Below are 20,652 nucleotides of genomic sequence, written 5' to 3'. Positions count from 1 at the left end.
CCCAGAAATGCTGGGTGGGATGCCCAAAAGGTGGGAAACAGGTGGGCTGGAGGGCCCAGGGCCAATTAATTATCAATTTCCCTGTCTGCTCTGGAGTTGCTTCATTAACAATTTTTTAAAAATATTTATTTTTAAGTGGTAGTTGTCAATACCTTTATTTTTTTATGTGGTGCCGAGATTCAAACCAGGGCCTCGCACACGATAGGCGAGTGCTCTACAGCTGAGCCACAACCCCAACCCCACATTATTAACAATTCTTTAGGATGGGCTGCACAGGCCAGGCTTTGGGGACATTAACATTTCAATCTCCCAGGTGTAGTTTCAGACTTCCTGGACTCAAATAGCACTCCATTTTCTCCATCAGACCTGATTTACCTACCTACACTAACTACCTGTCTTTAAAGCTGGCTTCAACGCTTGCTCAGTAAGTAATCTACTGATAAGCTACATCCTCAGCCCTTTTTATTTTCAAAGAAGGGGTCTGGCTAAATTGCCCAGGTTGGCCTTCAATTTGAGATGCTCCTGCATCAGCCTCCCTAGTAGCTGGGGTTAGAGTGGGAAGCAATTCTTCAGTGGAAAAAAAAAAAGGTGGGGTTCAGGGCATGGAAGCAGCATTAAGATATTTATGCCTCATTGATTAAAAAGCAGGTGCTACTTTTGTATTGTGGCAAGGGCAATGGAAACACCGAATCTAGAATAAGACCCACCTAGGATATTGGGTTACCAGGAATTAAGTCACAGCACTTTCCAAATAATCTGAAAATGAAATGGGGTAGGGTTTTTCTATTCTTGCCCAAGAAGTACAGGGTCTGCCATTTGCCTAAAGTAAATCGATTCATTCCAGCATTTACTCCTAGTTTGCTGGGTATCTGAACAGGTAAAGGACTGGTGGAAGGTGAAGGCAGTTGAAACAGCTCCAAAAACATAAGGCAGGCCAGGTGCAGGGGCGGCCCCCTGTCATCCAAGCCGCTCAGGAGGCTGAGGCATCTCAAATTCAAAGCCAACTTCAGCAACTCTGTGAGGCCCTAAGCAACTTACCGAGACCCTGTCTCAAAATAAAACATGAAAAGGGCTGGGGATGTGGCCCTGTGATGAAGAGCCCCTGGGTTCTGTCCTTGGTACCAAAGGAGATGGGGTGGGGGGGCAATTTGCACAAAGCCCGGGGGCAGACTTAGATTTGTTTGATACTTCTACTACGAAGTTCCTGAGAGAACCCAGTTTTCAAATCGGTATACTTGGCAGTGTACCCAGCTACTTGAATGACCAAAGTAAGTTAGTGATGAGTCCAGGGTTTAAGTTTTCCATTAAGGTAGCTGAAGAAGAACTTTGGTTAGAGGCGACAAGATTTGGATCTATCTTAAAGACTAGAGCAAAATCCATATTTCAGGCCTTAGGAAATAAAGATGTGAAATTAACGGCGCTTTAAACAAAAAAATAAAGCTAAAATGTTTTTTTATTTTTTCACGGTAAATGAATAATGCAAATGAAAAGAACCGTCCTTGATTGGACTTAACATAGGATAGATGAAAATAAAGCGGGTCAAAGAAAGAGCATTCGCAGCACCCTAACCCCACGCCCGAGGGATCCAGGGAAACGCAGCCCAGCTGACTCGCAGCCCAGGAGCCAGGATCACCTCTACACTCCTTCAGGATCCCAGCTCCGGCCCCGCCTCCATCCTGTTTGGCTCCGCCCCATTTCGTCTGCGCCGCGACTTGGCTAGGCGTTTTTACCTTCGTCCGGGAAAACTGAGGCGGGACTTCCGGCATTTGAAAAACTTCCGGCGGGAACCGGAAGATATAGTAGCACAGAATCCGCGGTCTTCCGACACGCCGGGCGGGAAGGTGAGCTGTGCGTCCGCCTGAGCGGCAGTTCTTTGGGCCCCCGAGAGCCGGCGTCCGGGCTCCGGCATTTTCGAGGCCACTTAAAAAGTTCCAAGCGCCCATTTGGGAACTAACACTCCCCCTATTTTTTTAAAAGTGAGAGGTTTCATTACATTTTACTGTATCTCATAACCTATACCCGGAGAATCTCCTAGCTGCTGCGTGTCACCTGGCGCGTCTTCTAATTGCAGCTCAGAGGGGCAAACATGGGAAAGCCCGGGCAGAGTTAGATTGTTTTATACCTCGAAGATGAGGGAGGAAGCACCCTTTCACTATCAGATCGTGGCCCTGTCTGCATCAGCTGCATTTTCAGCAATGTGCTGGGCATCTAGGAGGCGCTTGAATAACTTAGGGAAGATGAACGGGAACTCCAGGCAACTTTCCTCGAGCCTCCCACGTTACAGCATGTCATTAATGTAATTTTTATGAAATGGGAAACAAGGCTAGTCTTGCTGTTTGGGGCGCTGGTTTCTAGTCCTTTGCCATGTATTTTTTTGAGTAACCCATTTCACCTTCTCTAGCGTTAGGATTCTCATTGATTAAAATAAATAAATAAATAAATGGCAGTACGGCAGGGCTGTCTGATCCCAGAGGCACTTTCTAACTCGAATTTTGTTTTTATGACTTGAGCATTTGTGTTAACATTTGAAGCCCTTCTGTTGGTTTCTTCTGGGGAACTTCTTTAGATGCCTTTTAAGAAAGTATTCCTCCTCAGTCTCCTTGAATTTTAGTGTTTTCCCCCCTATTTTAAGATTCCTGTATAGGTCCTTTTGCCCCTTGTTTCCACTTTTCACTTGCCCTAGTTTAGTGCCTCCTCCCTTAGTAACATCACAGCAACCTACTAATTATTGGTTTGGAATATGTTCGTGTGCCCATAGAGATAAGATAACTTGGAAGAGGGAAAATCCTAGATCGCTGAAGTATAGAAATGTTCTCAATGTGCCTTTTCAAGACAGCAGTGAATGCCAAATATTGCATTGCCTAATAGGGATAGAAAGTAAATTCATATTTCTCTTTAGAGCCCTTTTGTATATATATTCTTATGTTTATTTAATGAATAGTTATAGAGAAATCAGTAAGTGCTAGGCTCAGTGTGATATGAAAGTAAGACAAAATGTTTCCTTCCTTCATGTTCTTCACTACATTAATAAAATAGTAAAACAAAATAATTTTAGATTATGTTATATATTGCTGTATAAAAGAAATAAATAGGGCTTTTAAAAAATACAGTGTAACTGAGAAGCTCATACTATGCCTAAGGTGATGAGAGGATCCACACATTTGATGAGCAGAAAAAGTAGAGTGACCCTGAGTTGGGAAAGAATTATGCTTGTTAGAGGGAATGAAAGAAGGTGACTGGAGTTTAGGAGCTACAACAAATGGTAAATATGATTAGGAAGGGAGGCAGGGGTCAAATCTGCAGGGCATTGTAGAAAACCATGGTAAAAAATATGATTGGATTCTGAGTGAAGGATGAGATAGGAAGTCATTAAGTGTTTTTTAAAGCATTTTCAAATCATGTCTTAGGATGATATGTGAAGAATGGGTTGTAAGGGCAAGAGCATGGAAGCCAGGAGTGTGGTTGGGGAGAGTGCCATAGTGCAGGTGAGAGATGTGATACTATAGTTTGAATGTATCCCCCCAGAGTTCACATGTTGAACACTTAATTTGCAATTCATATATTGGTAGAATTTGGAGGTAGGGTCTTTGGGAGATAATTTGGGTTAGATGAGTTTATGACGCTGGTGCCCTCATATGGGATCAGTGGCATTATAAAAGAGGGAGGGAAATCTGAATTGGAAAGCTCTCTTTTTCTGGAAAGCTCTTTCTCTAGTGTGTGATGCCTTCTGCCAGGATATGACTCAGGAAGAAGGCCGAGGGCTGGGGTTGTGGCTCAGTGGTAGAACTCTTGCCTAGAAACTGTGAGGCACTGGGTTTGATCCTCAGTACTGCATAAAATAAATAAATAAAATAAAGGTTTTGTGTCCATCTACAACTTTAAAAAGAAAAGGTCGACTTCACAACCACTAGTCTGTAGTTATTCTGAAATAACAACAGGAAACAGACTCAAGGACCAAATATCCACTGAAGATTATAGAGATATATTTTGGAGGAAAAATTTATGTGACTTACTAATAAACTGGATATAAGAGATGGAAGAGAAAAAAAATTTCACAGTGTTTTGGCTTAACAAATGATGGATATGTTCATTGTCTTGATTGTGGTGATGTGTGTACATATGTCAAAATTTACCAGATTCGAACCTTTTAGAAGTATTCAGTGTACTGAATGTCATTTGTACCTTAGTGAAGCTGTAAGAAAAATTCCAAGTTCTGGCTCAGCAAATAGATGGATTCTGATGCCATTTTCTGAGATGGGAAGGACTCTGGTAGAAATGTGTTTTAGGGCAGGGAATGGTTATCAAGCTTTCTGTTCTGTTTTTTTTTTTTTTTAATCTTAGTTAACTATGAGACATCTAAATAGTTTCAGAGGCAGGAATTTTATTATGTAAATCAGAATCTTAAAGGCAAGGTTTGGGATGGAGGAATTAGGATTGTTTAGTAGGTGATATAGGTACAGTCATGTGCTGAATAACAGTAATGTTGGTGATAGATGTCAGTGATGGATGCATATATGCTTGAAGGTGATCCAAGAAGATTGTATCACCTGATGATGTCATAGCTGTAGTTTGTGAAAGTACACTATGATGTTTGCATGATAATAAAATTCCCTAATGATGCATTTCTCAGAATGTGTCCCTATTGTTAAGTGACACTTGACTGAACTGAAAACATGGAAATGGCTAGGTGTACCTGAAATCCTAGTAACTTGGGAGGCTGAGGCAGGAGGATTGCAAGTTCGAGGCTAACCTCAACAACTTAATGAGATGGTGTCTCAAAAAACAGTCAAAAAAAGGACTGGGAATGTAGCTCAGTAGTAAAACACCCCTGGGTTCAATCTCCAGTACCAAAAACCAAAAACAACAAGACAAAACAATTGAAGAAAAAGCCCCAAACATGGAAATGGGTGCCATAATAATTTTTATGATATGAAGAGGACATGATAGGAGTAGAAGTGGAGAAACAGGCCCTTTAAGGACATTGGTCTTTAAACTGGAGCAAACACACCTCTGGGAGTATAACTGGCATGAATAATTTGTAATAAATGATTTTTAGGTCTCAGCTTCTGTATATATGAATACTTTCTAAAATGGATCTGCTTGTAATTGGCCTCTGTTCTAATACAGATTCTCCTTTTCTGTCTCCCTTTTTACAGTCATATTTTTTCCCACCAATGAAAATAAATGTTTCCATTTTACCCATCTTTCTATGTGCATTGTGTCTAGGGTATCTAATAAAGGGATAGTTGGAAATATTAGTTTCAGGGAAGCCTTCTTTAAGACTAGTTGTTAATCAAACGTAAGCCTGCCAAAGGTTGTTTTTTTTTTTTTTGGGTCTTGAACTCAGCAACATCTTCAGTCCTTTTTATTTTTTGTTTTGAAACAGGATCTCAGTAAGTTGCTGAGAGTCTTGCTAAGTTGTCAAAGCTGGTTGCAAATTTGCAGTCCTTCTGCCTCAGCCTCCCACACTGGGAGGGATTACAAGCATGCACCACCATGCCCAGCTTGTCTTTCCCTATTTTAAATGCATTTCTGTTAAGGTTAAAATGTGGAGATAGAATTGGTATATGATGGTCTTTGTGGTATAGTAGCTCCCTCATCCTTAGAAAATACACGTCTAGACCCCAGGTGGATACTTGATATCTTAAATAGTACTGAACCCTGGATATATGCCATGTGTTTTTTTTCTATACTACTTATGATAGTTAATTTTTAAATAAGGCATAGTAAGAGATTAATAATAACTAATAGTAAAATAGAATAATTATAACAATATATTGTGATAAAATTGCCAGCATTGCTACTCTTGTGCTTTGAGGCTATTATTAAATAAAATTAGGGTTCCATGAACACAAGCATTGTGATCTTATGACAGTCCATCTAATAACCAAGATGACTGCTAAGTGATTAATGGGTATGGGTAGTTTATACAATATGGATGTGCTGGACAAAGGGATGAGTCATGTCCTTAAAGAGTAAGGTGGAGATTTAATTACATTACTTGGGACAGTATGCAGTTTAAAACATAAGGATTATTCATTTCTGGAATTTTCTGTTTAATATTTTTGGATTGCAGTTGACTGAGGTAACAAACTGTAGAAATCAAAACCCTGGATAAAGGGGGAACTACTTTACGTTGTAGATTGGGGTGATAGGAATGGTTATAAGGTGATCTGGGTGGGTTGTTTGATGAAGAGCATAGAACCTACAGTTTTTCACTTTGGGTGTGGTCAGATCCTCCTGAAAAAAGCCTTCCCATTGTTTGCCCTTAGAGGGCAAGGATCTGACTGGTGGCATACTGGGTTCTTAGTGGAAGAAGAGTACTGGAAGATTCTGCATTTAGCATACAGTCTGTATGGTTCACATGTACATAGTTGCACTTGGTATACTTTAGTCTGGAGATTCTAGTTTACCTTCTCTGGAAATTAAACTAGACCTTTTCCTAGGGCAGTTGTCTACTGGCATGTTGGGTAGGGGACCTAGATATATAACCTTGTGTGACATAGCTTATACCGAACCTCCCCATCCTTGTTCTCAAAGATGTCAGCACTGCTTCTGGAATTTTGAGTCATGCCCAGGAAAAGCTGTGTTTCCTTACACCTACTCAAGATTATGAATAGTTGTCTTTGTTTTTTGTAGCACTTTTTTAGTTTTATTTTGTGTGTTTTAAATAATTAGTCATTGTGGAATATATTTTTGTTCATGGTGTGGAGGTGGGAATTAAACACTTGTTTTTCTTAGAGGAATACCTGATTGTCTCAATACTGATTAATATGTTTTTGCCCTGCCCTGATTTGAATTGCCACCCCTGTCAAAACTAACTTCCTCTGTTTTATTTTATTTTATATTTTTGGTGTTGTGAATCAAACCTAGGGCCTTGTACATGCAAGGCAAACACTCTACGAACTTTAGCCCCAGCTTGTTTTATTTTATTTTTATTCTGGTAAATTACATATAACACAGAAATCACAGTTACCTGTTATGTTATGAACAATATTTAGAACTACTCATTTAAGGAAGGATTACCTGCATAACCATATCGAAAAGAATGTGAAGGCAAAGATGGGAGGTTTTTTTTTGTCTACTTCCTTGGGACTGTTTTCCTTCCTGGTTTCCTCTGAGTGCTGTTCTTTCTGCCCAGTAATTCTATACTTACTGGACAGATATGAGCTATTTCTGCTGGGGAAACATGTTCCCATTTGTGACAATTCTCCACCAGAGGCACTATAATATATGACTGGTTTAGAACCTTAAACATATCAGAGTTTAAGGGTTCTAAACATATCAGAGTCTAATGTACTTTTTTATGTTCTGACACACGATCTTTAGGAAATAAATCTTTGCAGCTTCAGTAAATTTATTTCCTGTATTTTGTGATGCCTCTTGCTATCTGTCTGGATTTTTTTCTATAGATGAGCCTTTGAATCTGGTAAATATTTTTAGTGGCATAGTGATTAATCATTTTATTTAACTATGAACTATTATTATAAGAAATGCTTGTCTTGTTTTAGGAATAACCTGACTGCTTTTTCAGTTAATCAATACCATTTGACTGCCACTTTTGTAGAGGCACCTCTACTGTATACTGTAAGAAGATACAGAAGAGAGGAAAATATTTCTTGTCTTTGAGATATAGTTTAACATAAGCTTTTATAATTTGATGGCTGATAGTATTACTAATAATATTTGCAGAATACCCACCCTGTGGGAACTTATTTTTCAAAAGGTAGCCCACACTCATAAAGTGTTTGAATCCTTTGCAAGGGTGTTTGCTGTTCTTTTAATTGGCTGCTACTTAGAGGGGAAAACCAGTGTTTGGCTTATGAATAAGCCTTCTGTTTTTTCCTATGGCATTTTTAAGCAGCAGAGCTATTGGAATGTTATTTTCAAATGGCACATCATTTTGTAACTGAATGACCGTGATCAGACTATTCAAGTCATGCTGATTTTATGTTCGTTTCTTCCAGATGTCATCGTTGCCAAGAAGAGCAAAAATACAGGTCCAGACTGCAGTATCCAAAGATGAATTTGCTTGCTTCTCGGAGTTGTAAGCCTCTTGGTTTAATATGGTAGTGGGGGAATGAGACATATTTTAAGGAGTAATGCGTTTGTCTCTTACAGACTTGTTAAGTCATTTGGGTGGAAGAAAGCTGTATCTTTTACATTCATTCATACAACAGTATTTGTTGAACTCATGCTGTGATCCAGCCTTTAATGTTGGTGATAAAGTGTTAAATAAGGAGAGAGAAAGTAATTAACTAAATACATAACATAGTATTTACACTGGAATGTAAGCTCCATGAGCACAGGGAGTACTTTATATTACATTAGAGCAGAGTTTCTCAACCTGTGCACTATTGACATTGTGCACTATTGTATGCAGAATAATTCTTTGTTTTGGGGCCTGTCTTTGGTCTTGTAGGATGTTTAGTTGCATCCCTGACTGCTTACCAATAAGCACCCCTCCCACCATTGTGACAATAAAAAATGTCTTTAGATAGTGCCAGGTTTGTGTATTTGTAAATTGTCCCCAGTTGAGAATCTTTACTGTATAGTGTCATGTTAAGTACTCTTAAGATATTTGTTAAAGAAATAAGTGATTAATGTTAGGTCATAATAGGTACTATAAAAAAATAAAGCAGAGCAAGGGATAGAGAACACAGTGATAGTAGTGGAAGGGCATTTTAGATATTCAGGGAGTTCTTTGGTGGATGTTCTGGAATCTAATAAAAATCTGGGAGTTGCTGTGATTTAAATGTGTTCCCCAAAGGTCCACTTATAAAGGCTTAGTCTCTGAATGGTGGTGGTTTTGAGAGTTGGTGGGACCTTTAAGAGGTGAGACCCTGTGAGAGGTCCTTAGTTCATTGGAAGTATGCCTTCCAGGGGGATTGTGAGGCTCTGCTCTGTATCTTTTTGTTTTTGCATTGAGATGTGAACACTGTCTCTAATATGTGTTCCTGCCTTTGCCATCTGTTGCCTTAATCAGAGGCTCAAACAAATGGGGTTGCCTTATCTTGGACTTGAACCTCCGAAACTCAGCTAAATAAATAATTTCTCTGTAAGTTAGTTGTTCAGGTATTTTATTGTACCTTACATAGGAGAGAAATTGTATGGAAAGTTCTCAAGGATTAGCATTCCAAATAGAGCAACACATCATTTCTGAGATAGAAATGATTTTGATGTGTTCAGAGAACAGCAAGAAAACCAGTATGGCCAGTTCATAGTCATCAGGCACAGAGAAGTAGAAAATGAGATTGAAATGGGTAGGATATAAGGGGCTATGTCAGGGTACTAGAATTTTATTTGGTGTGGGTTGGGAAGCCACTGGAGGTTTGTGGATAGGGATATGAGCTGATCTGATTTACATTTTTAAAATATCTTTTTGGTTTTCTTGGTGGAGAACAGACTATGGGGGGCAAGAATAGAAGTGGGGGGATAAGTTAAGATTATTATAGAAGCCAAGAAATGAAAATGGTAGGAAATGGTCTAATTTGGGATACATTTTGAAGGTAAAGGATATAGGACATGGTGATGGATTAATTACATTTGGAGTATGAAGGAAAGACAGACATTTTTGAAATAATGGAAGAGGTATAGGTGTAAGTGTGGTGAAATCAGAGTCCTATTTTGGATTTGGTAAATTTCAAATGATTGTTAGGCATCCCTGTGAAAGTGGATATGCAAGTCTTGAGCTCAGGAGAAGGTCGTTTTGGAGATATGAAATTGAAATTCCTGTACTGACCCATATGACAAGATGACAAGAATATGAGCTAGCAAGAGAGCATGGAGAGAGGAGGAAGAGGGCTGAGGACTCATCTCCCTCAGGAGATTCCAACCTTTGGAGGGGAAGGAGGTGGAATTTGTTGGGAAAACATAACGGCAGCCGCACCCCAGAGAAAAACCCCAGCATGGCGTCTAACGACTCTCCTTCTCTTCTTTGTTTCTTTCACTGGCGCCAAACGTTCCCGCCGGCGCCAATGTTCAAACCCTGCCGGTAGGAAGCCTTAGCCCCAATTAGAATTAACTTCTTGGGCCCCGGAACTGATATATTGAAGAGCTTGCCAATAAACGGGCGACCTGTTATCTACCTCAGCCCCTGCTACCTCTCTTAGACCTATATAAACACACAGCCATTTGTAATAAAGAGAGACCTCTTTGGTAATCTGTGTCGTGTGGTGCAGCGTTTTCCAGTCTTACAGAATTAAGAGAAATTAAGGGGAAACTTTAGAGAAGGAGGAACACTAAGGGATTATGACTCCATGAAGGCATGTGGAAGACATTCTCTAGGGGTGAGTGCCAGATGCTGCTGAGGACAGGTGTCATGGGGAATGGGAGTTGACTTAGCTGCCTCAGAACTGCTTCATGTGTAACAAAACAGTATCAGTGTTTACGTTTTCTTCCTAATAACAAAAATCCCTTTACTTTTGGCAATATTGCCATGTGAAATAGTATTGGTCTGTACTCCTGCTCAGCAAGTGATGAGACTAAGGTGGAAAGGTATCATCTTGCTCAATTTGGTAGTAGGAGGAAACTCTGGTTTTCTAATTCTAGTTCCTTTTAAATCCACTGCTATTATGTTCTAATGATTTCGTGTGTTTTTTGCTTAGTCACAGGCTTAGAATCTACCTCTGCAGAGAACTCAACTTTGAGGATATTATTGGTTCATCCCATCATGATTATGCTCTCCTGTAGCATAATTTAACTAAGAAGTCTCATTCAGTCAGGCTTTTGCTGCCAGGTGGAATTTAACCAATCGAAAACCCTGACATCTCTATTCACTAGTCTCAGTCAAGTGGTTATCCTTTACCCCAAAACCGATCGAACTGACTTGACAGGAGCATGATGTTCCCTCAACAGAATTCACTGGCTACTTTCTTTCTGCTCGTGCTCTGAGTATTATAATGCTTGGTTGTCAAAAAAGTATGATAACTGCACTTGATCCAATGTAGTCAAGATCTGTGAAAGGAAAAGAAGGGTTAATAAAAACAACTGGACAGGCCTTGGTGTAATTAGCGTGTTTCCTGGAGTCATTACCCACTCCTTTCATTGAATGAATAAGAATACAATTTATTTTTTTTTTTAATTTTTATTTTTTTTCTTTAATTTTTATTGTTGGTTGTTCAAAACATTACATAGTTCTTGACAAATTATATTTCACACTTTGATTCAAGTGGGTTATGAACTCCCATTTTTACCCCGGATACAGATTGCAGCATCACATCGGTTACACATCCACTGTTTTACATATTGCTATACTAGTGTCTGTTGTATTCTGCTGCCTTTCCTATCCTCTACTATCCCCCCTCCCCTCCCCTCCCATCTTCTCTCTCTACCCCATCTACTGTAATTCATTTCTCCCCCTTGTTTTTTTTTTTCCCCTTTCCCCTCACTTCCTCTTGTATGTAATTTTGTATAACCATCAGGGTCTCCTTCCATTTCCATGCAATTTCCCTTCTCTTTCCTTTGCCCTCCCACCTCTCACCCCTGTTTAATGTTAATCTTCTTCTCATGCTCTTCCTCCCAACTCTGTTCTTAGTTACTCTCCTTATATCAAAGAAGACATTTGGCATTTGTTTTTTAGGGATTGGCTAGCTTCACTTAGCATAATCTGTTCTAATGCCATCCATTTCCCTGCAAATTCTATGATTTTGTCATTTTTTAATGCAGAGTAATACTCCATTGTGTATAACTTCCACATTTTTTTTATCCATTCGTCTATTGAAGGGCATCTAGGTTGGTTCCACAGTCTTGCTATTGTGAATTGTGCTGCTATGAACATCGATGTAGCAGTGTCCCTGTAGCATGCTCTTTTTAGGTCTTTAGGGAATAGACCGAGAAGGGGAATAGCTGGGTCAAATGGTGGTTCCATTCCCAGCTTTCCAAGAAATCTCCATACTGCTTTCCAAATTGGCTGCACCAATTTGCAGTCCCACCAGCAATGTACAAGTATACCCTTTTCCCCACATCCTCGCCAGCACTTGTTGTTTGACTTTATAATGGCTGCCAATCTTGCTGGAGTGAGATGGTATCTTAGGGTGGTTTTGGTTTGCATTTCTCGGACTGCTAGAGATGGTGAGCATTTTTTCATGTACTTATTGATTGATTGTATGTCCTCCTCTGAGAAGTGTCTGTTCAGATCCTTGGCCCATTTGTTGATTGGGTTATTCGTTTTCTTATTGTTTAATTTTTTGAGTTCTTTGTATACTCTGGATATTAGGGCTCTATCTGAAGTGTGAGGAGTAAAGATTTGTTCCCAGGATGTAGGCTCCCTATTTACCTCTCTTATTGTTTCTTTTGCTGAGAAAAAACTTTTTAGTTTGAGTAAGTCCCATTTATTGATTCTAGTTATTAACTCTTGTGCTATGGGTGTCCTATTGAGGAATTTGGAGCCCGACCCCACAGTATGTAGATCGTAGCCAACTTTTTCTTGTATCAGACACCGTGTCTCTGATTTGATATCAAGCTCCTTGATCCATTTTGAGTTAACTTTTGTGCATGGCGAGAGAAAGAGATTCAGTTTCATTTTGTTGCATATGGATTTCCAGTTTTCCCAGCACCATTTGTTGAAGATGCTATCCTTCCTCCATTTCATGCTTTTAGCCCCTTTATCAAATATAAGATAGTTGTAGTTTTGTGTATTGGTTTCTGTGTCCTCTATTCTGTACCATTGGTCCACCCGTCTGTTTTGGTACCAGTACCATGCTGTTTTTATTACTATTGTTCTGTAGTATAGTTTGAAGTCTGGTATCGCTATACTGCCTGATTCACACTTCCTGCTTAGAGTTGTTTTTGCTATTCTGGGTCTTTTATTTTTCCATATGAATTTCATAATTGCTTTATCTATTTCTACAAGAAATGCTGTTGGAATTTTGATTGGCATTGCATTAAACCTATAGAGAACTTTTGGTAATATCGCCATTTTGATGATGTTAGTTCTGCCTATCCATGAACAGGGTATATTTTTCCATCTTCTAAGATCTTCTTCTATTTCTCTCTTTAGGGTTCTGTAGTTTTCATTGTATAAGTCTTTCACCTCTTTTGTTAGGTTGATTCCCAAGTATTTTATTTTTTTTGAGGATATTGTGAATGGAGTGGTTGTCCTCATTTCCATTTCAGAGGATTTGTTGCTGATATACAGGAATGCCTTTGATTTATGCGTGTTGATTTTATATCTTGCCACTTTGCTGAATTCATTTATTAGCTCTAGTAGTTTCTTTGTAGACCCTTTTGGGTCTGCTAGGTACAGACGAAAGAAATTAAAGGCATAAAAATAGGAAAAGAAGAACTTAAATTAACAATACAATTTAAATAGATTTGATTAGCACTTAGGAATTTATTTAAGTGCTCTTCACTGTTAAAATTGAAAAGCTCACATTGATTATGTGTGACATGACTTAGTAAATTACTTAAGGTAATACGTGATTTTCCATGTCATGAAGGTGTTTGTGAACATGTTTGTTGATTAAGTGAGAGGAGAGTGGCAAGACCAGTGATTTAAAGTGTATGATATGATATGGGAAAGATGTTTTTATACTCTAATCAACTCTGTTCTTTTAATTCTTAGCAATAATTGTTCACAGCTTATGCTCTTATCACTCCATTTTATCTGAATTTATCAGTTTTTTAAGAAACTTATGTCTGTTTTTTACCTTTGAATATATATATTTTTTCCCCTGGAAATTCTTCTGTCAATTTACTGCTAGATCATCTGCCTCTGAAGAAGATGACAAGGAAGATAGTGCCTGGGAGCCCCAAAAGAAAGTCTCCAGAAGCCGTAAGCAGCCAGCTCCCAAGGAATCCAAACCAAAAAGGGTACCTCGAGCGAAGAAGAACACCCCACTGATCAGTGATGTCTTAGGGGTTGTGGATGTTAAAGAGGAGCTGGTAGGTGCTGAACCTAGATAGGGGGAAGGCTGAAGTGTTTTCCTGATTTGGGATGTTATGTTACTTTCTCCTTACACAGAGTACGACAAAATGCAAATGGAAAAAAAAATGAAGGGCAGTGGTGTCCCTTGTCATGGGTCCCAATAGCATATTTTATATATATGTATATATATATATATATATATATATATATATATACATACATACATACACACACAAATATATATATGTATACAATATTTTATATACACACACATTTTTGTGGTGCTGGGGATAGAACTTAGGCCTTGTGCATGCTAAGCAAGCACTCTACTTCTAAGTTATACTCCCAGCCTTCTCTCTCTTTCTTTTTTTTTTTTAAATTTTTTTTGTTGTTGTTGATAGTCCTTTATTTTATTTATTTATATTCAATCCTGAGAATCGAACCCAGTATTTCATACATGCCAGGCAAGTGCGCTACCACTAAGCCACAACCCTAACCCCCTAACCTTCTCTTAATAATATTTATCATCAGATTATTGTGTTTCTTCATCTGCTTTCCTTTCCTCTCCTAGTAATAATGGCAATATTAGCAAATAGTAATATTGTTAATCAAGCAATATGCTCAACATTGCACTCTTACGATCTTTTTTTTTGGTAGGGGGAATTGAACCCAGGGTGCTTAACCACTGAGCCACAAACCCATCTCCTTTTAAACAATATTTAGAGACAGGGCCTTGCTAAGTTGCTGAAGCTGGCTTTGAACTTGTGATCCTCTTACTTCAGCCTCTTGAGCCTCTGGGATTACAGACGTGTACCACTGCATCCAGCTCACTCTTATGATCTTAATCTTAGCAACAACTGTTGGCTAAGAGAGGTGCTGTTATTTCCAGATATTATAGGTAAGAAAGCTGAGGCAAGTGATTTTAAGTGACTTGCTCATAGTACATAGATAGTATGTGATGGCACTGGTTTTCTAAGTCAGCATTTCAGGAACTCATCTATTTCTCATGAGTGTTTTCACATTAGCCATAGTCAGGAGTGATGTATATAATTGGAGTGCTAGTTTAATAATTAACACTTTGAAATAATCACCACAAGGTCTTAAAATTCTGATAGCTAGCACTTTTTCTCCTTGGAGTCTGACCTAAGTTGGGCCATAAATAAGAATCAGAAATTTGCTTGATGAGCATGGACTTAGAATGGGAGACTTGACTGTTTATTGGGTTTACTGAAAGCTTCCTGTGGTGGAGCCATTGTGCTTGTCACAGTGACAATTGAATGTTTTAATTGTATGGAGCTAAGGTAGTCTGAAATATTCATCTCACAGCAGGATTCTCTTACTATTGGGACCAAAATACTTGATCTATTTGCTGATCTTTCTTCTCTTTTGTACATTACTTATAAGAATGCTGATCATATATTTTTTTAATATTTATTTTTTAGTTGTAGGTGGACATACAATATCTTTATTTCATTTTTATGTGGTGCTGAGGATTGAACCCAGTGCCTCATGTGTGCTAGGCAAATGCTCTACCACTGAGCCTCAACCCCAGCCCATGCTGATCATATTTGCTTTTTCCCTTTTTCTGTTCCTCTGTGGCTGACAATTCCCTTTATAACTGATATGTTGGTTTTTTAGCTATAGCAATTTATTTAATTAGTTTATTATCAACTCTTACTGCTTCAGCATCATATTATCTTCATATCTCTTTTCTGATCCATTGTGTTTAAGGGATTGAACCCAGGGCCTTATGCATGTTTGGCAAGTGCTCTACCACTGTGCGACATCCCCAATCCCGCAATGTTTTTAATAGTCAATCACTCTGGAAAAATATTTGATAGAAGAGAAGATTGGGCATTGTTGTTTTTGTTTGTGCCATCTGTGTTACTTAAATAACTGGAAACAAAGCTAGCATGTGAAACTGTAAGCTTCTTAAAGGCAGAATATATTTATTGCTCTATCCCCAGTACTAAGTGTCTGGTTTCCTTCCTTCACAGCTGAGCTGTCACATGGGGAGAGAAAGTGGGGATGAAGTGAGTAGTCCCTGGATTCCTGTGTAAACTGCTGGATGGACTCTGATTAAAGAAAATGCCCGCTATTACCCTGCTGACATTCTGTTTTCTGTTCTCTCTCCTTCTGATTAAATAGATGGCACATGTAGCTTTTATGAGTGTCTTCTTTCCGTTGTTGATTTTGATTATAAGTTTTAATCTTTGTTTTCTGGCATGTACAGATTCATTTTTTAAAATTAAACTTTATTTTTAAACAATTCACATGTAGTAGTAAGAAATAACACAGAGGGATTCCATGTACCATTTATCCAGTTGTCCCCAATAGTAAACTCACTTATCTTACAAAACTTTAGTAAAATATTACAATCAGGATGTTGACATTAATAATTTAGATTCCTCTAGTTTTACTTATATTCATTTGTATGTATTTAGTTCTATGCAATTTTATCACATGCATAGGTTTACATATCCATTATCACAAGGATCCCTAGTGTTGCCCTTTTATAGCCAAGCCCACCTCCTTCCTGCCTCCCCCACTCACATCTCTAACTCTTTGCAATCACTAATCTGTTCATGAGTGTTATATAAATATAATCGTGTAGTATGTAACTTTGAGGTTGGCTTTTTCCCCACTCAACATGGTTCTCTTGAAAGTCTTCCAGGTTATTGTGTATATCAATAATTTGTTCCTTTTAATTTCTGAGTAGTATCCTAGGGAAATTGGTTTTTATCTTCTAATTCTTATGTCTTCTCTTTGTGGCTTAATAGAATAGCTCTGTGGCAATTGCTGATGTTGATTTGGAAAAGGAAAAAAACAAATTGGACACCGTACAGACTCTGAAAACAGCGAAGACAAAAAGGAAAAATTCAGCTCAAAGGACCAAAAAACTGAAAATTGAAGAAGAAATGAGCAAAGCCAGCAATTTAGAGGGTGGGACTAATAGTATAGAAATACCATCAACAAGCACCATGTGGGAAGGTGCATGCAAGAAGGAAGAGAGTGAAGATGACTTTACATTTGGTCAGTCTCCTTTAAAGAAAATCAAGACTGAAATGTGCCCTCAGGGGCAGCCTGTCAAGTTTCCAGCAAGTGCCAACAATATTAACAACGAGGAAGTAGAAATGAACTGGGACATAGTTCAGGTAAGTGCAGCCATTTCTTATTACTTTAGTTGATTTAATTCCTTCCTTTTGAAATAGGGGTGGTGCTGGTTAAAAGAAGGGTTGGAGTTTTCAACTCCCTCCTCAGTATTGCCACTGATATCTGGGTGCTTTGACCACTGGTTCTTTTCTAGAGCATGCTATTTTGTATTATGGCTTATCATCATCATCAGTTCTTTGGCTCAGAGCTGTGAACTTGGTCAAGGTGGGTCTTTGCCATGGTGTTTTAATTGTGTTAATCAGTTTTCTGTTGCTATAACAGATTCCTGAGATGAATGAATTATAATAAGGAAAGGTTTATTTTGAAGGTTTGAAGGTTTCAATTCAGGGTTGATTGACCCCATTGCTTTTGGGCCTGTGGCAGTATACCATAGCAAGAGCATATGGTTGGACAAGTTACTTACCTCATGGCCATCAGGAAGCAAAGAAAGAGAGAGGAAGGTCAGGGTCCCAAGATTCCATCTTGTGACCTAAGTGACTAAGTGACCTAAGATCCTCTACTAAGCCTCACTCTTAAAGGTTCTACCATCTCCCAGTGGTACTCAGCTAGGGACCAACCCTAAGACTTGGGCCTTTGGGGAATATTCTAAATCTAAACTATAGCAGACATATACTATATGGACAGATTATACCCACAGATTGAGACCTCAGAGGTTCACTGCTTTATTTTTGCTTTGAAGTTGGACTATCTTTCACCATAAAATTAGTTCAGGTCGTTAGGTCATTGGCAATTCATGCCTTTATTTAAACCTTAATGTATTGTAATGTACTATGAACAAGCCTAGCAATCTTCCAAAGGGAAATTTTTAAGATTTTAAACTTGAGATGCCAAAATGATATCTTTTACTACAGGGAAATAGGATTTCTTTCTTTGTTTTCCCTTTTTCAGAGGTGGGGGATTGGCTTTGGGATGAGTAGAAGGGTCCTGATGAGTAACTCATGAGCAGTGATTCTTTTGTCTGATACCACACATCTGGGACCATTTCAAGTAGAAATAGCCTTCAGGATGAATCTAATATAGATCTATGACCCACAATTCAAAAGCATTATCTTTTAGGTTTAAATGAATAAAGCAAAAGAAGGCATAAGAAGGAGCCTAATTATAGTTTCTGCAAGATACCTTAGACTATTTAATTCAGGGATGAGAGTAAGAAAAAAGCTGTGAGGCAACATTCTATTCCTTAGTGAGCCAGAAAGAAAACAATCATGGTTAAAATTTACTCTTGTTTGGGGCTGGGGATGTGGCTCAAGCGGTAGCGCACTCGCCTGGCATGCGTGCGGCCCGGGTTCGATCCTCAGCACCACATACAAACAAACATGTTGTGTCCACCGAAAACTAAAAAAAAAAAAAAAATATTAAAAAAAAAAAATTACTGTTGGCATTCTGTTTGTAAATAATAGAAAAGGCAGTGTTGGTAAAAAGACACTTCTCCAAAGGAAAAAAAAAAAAAAAAAACCCAAAAAACAAAACATACAGTTCCAGACTGGAAGATAGTATTAAGATTGGGCTCTTAATGAAGATTTACATATTTTTTAGAATTTATTTTTAATCACTGCTGTAATACCTTAAAGTGTTTGTTCACAGATCTGTAATTGACAAGGGATAATATTTGCCATTTACTTGCAGATGATTTATTATGGGATAGGCTAGGCTCCATACCAGGCACTTAATTATTACTTTCTTTTATTTATTTATTTATTTATTAATTATCATGATAGATTATTAGAAATAATGTATAATCTCAAAAATCAATTATAGCTAGGATTGGAATAGACAGAAATATTTTTGCTTATATAATAAGGACTAAAGAAAAGTCATCTCAAAGTTAAAAATTACTGAGAATTAACTCAAAAGTGTTTGCAGAATTTAGTTTCTATAGGGTGTGTCCTTTCTCTAATAGGTGTGACTAAAGTTGATTATGAATTTCAGTGTATTAAATATCATAATGTATTAAATCTAAAATTCACTAACCTGGACTTTTTATTTTTTATTAGGGGAGATTACCTGGGTTCGATAATGAGTTCTGTAATGTCAGTAAGATAGCAGCTAAACAAAACTTTTTCAAAAATAAAAGAGAAAGGTGAGATTACTTGCTGAATAGAATGAGGAGGGGAACCTATGTTGAGAGACAAGAGTCCAGCTGTCAGGGTAAGTGGCAGAAAACAGGCAGAAGGAGAAGGTTCATTTATAAACCATAGCAGCATTGTCCATTAATTGTGGGAACATCAAGTGGAAGAGTGTTATCTCATTTTTAAGACCCTAAAAACATTGTACAGTCTTTGGTCTCCTTGGAAAACATACATACTCTAATCTTAACTTTTAATTCAAGCAGTTTTTCCCTCTTTCTCCTTATTGGAAGTGATTTTTGATGGCTGAAATCCTGTTCTCAGGGAATCTGGGCAGTCTTTTCTGTGAGCTGGGAAAAGTGGTTGCTCACCTTAGCTGAGCAACTTGATGACAATTGTTAAGTCCAATGTTTTCCAGGTAAGCTTAAGGGAAATTGCCTGGGAAACTGCTAAGAATTTTTTACATGTTTGGGTTCTTTTCAGTTAATCAAATGCAGTTATTCCTTCCTAAATTTAAATTAGCTTTTATGGAAATCATAATTGGAAATGTGTATTTCATTTTATATATGTATGAAATACCATAATATATGTATGAAATGTGTATTTCATTTCATACATATATGAAATGAAATATATAATATATATATATGTATTTTAAATTCCACCATAAACAAGAGAAACTCTGTGTTAGAGAATAGTTTTGTCTTAAAATCATATTTATGCTTCCTAACATGGTTGAAAAAGTGGCTGGTGTTGGAAGAACAGGGAGTGAGAAGAATGAGTCAGTGGAAAATCAGGAGGGTCTGAACATTTGCATAAGGACCAGACTGAATGATTTGTCTATAATGCTTATATTATCTGCCACAAAATGTATGCCCAGGTTCTTTTGGTAAATCCCTAATAGTACCTAGCCAGTGAGGAATGGTCAATGGAAATTGATTGTATAGAAATTATTAATTATTATTAATTATTATTCTGTGTGCTAGTTCTCATGGCCCCTGCCCACCACCATGCCTGATCCTCAATTTTTTTTTCTTCAGGTATATTTCTGAATTCTGAAAACTCCACTGCTTTTTCAGGAACATTACCATCTTGTTTGGGGAGGGAAAACTACATAGCCAACTTGATTTATTTTTAGGCTTTACATATGAACATACTTGTCTAGTTTCTGATCAGGGTCTGGGGATGACTAGATCTCTTGAGCAAAAGCAACCTATTCATTTTCATCCCTTTCTCTCAAACTGCAATTGTATGGTTATCACCAGGAACTAATTTTTGTTAAAATCCATTATGCAAATATATAACAACACTATGAGTTTTAGAACATTTTAAAAAGTAAGTAGCAGTAATCAATTTTTGAAAAAATTAAACTGCTACAAAGTTGTGATTGCTGTTACATGGTTTCCTTATTTTTAGGGTGGGCATAGGGGAGTGGAGTAACTATGCCTATCTTAGTAACATTTGCTAAATGAAGGAGCTAAAGGAAACAAAAACCTTTTTATGAGCCATTTTCCCCTTTGTTCTAGGAGAGTGGGATTATATGGG

At 38.0% G+C, this 20,652-nt stretch overlaps 1 protein-coding gene across 2 annotated transcripts in view; it reads left to right on the top strand.

The window, feature by feature from the left end:
• Nucleotides 1-1,808: 1,808 nt before the first annotated feature.
• The window catches only part of Srbd1 (S1 RNA binding domain 1), a 226,249-nt gene continuing 207,405 nt past the window's right edge, over nt 1,809-20,652 (top strand). Inside the window, exons 1-5 of one of the 2 annotated variants that reach the window (XM_071601541.1) lie at nt 1,809-1,841; nt 7,968-8,047; nt 13,704-13,884; nt 15,865-15,900; nt 16,648-17,022. In XM_071601541.1, the coding sequence (XP_071457642.1) occupies nt 7,968-8,047; nt 13,704-13,884; nt 15,865-15,900; nt 16,648-17,022 (672 nt within the window). In that variant the 5' untranslated portion in view covers nt 1,809-1,841. The remainder of the gene's footprint in view (nt 1,842-7,967; nt 8,048-13,703; nt 13,885-15,864; nt 15,901-16,647; nt 17,023-20,652) is intronic. The other variant, XM_027934616.2, reaches the window with a different exon arrangement.

Source organism: Marmota flaviventris, chromosome 14, assembly GCF_047511675.1.
Source record: "Marmota flaviventris isolate mMarFla1 chromosome 14, mMarFla1.hap1, whole genome shotgun sequence".
Taxonomy (NCBI): Eukaryota; Metazoa; Chordata; class Mammalia; order Rodentia; family Sciuridae; genus Marmota; species Marmota flaviventris.
The sequence above is the reverse complement of the archived record's forward strand: the minus strand, read 5'-3'. Positions and strand labels throughout refer to the sequence as shown.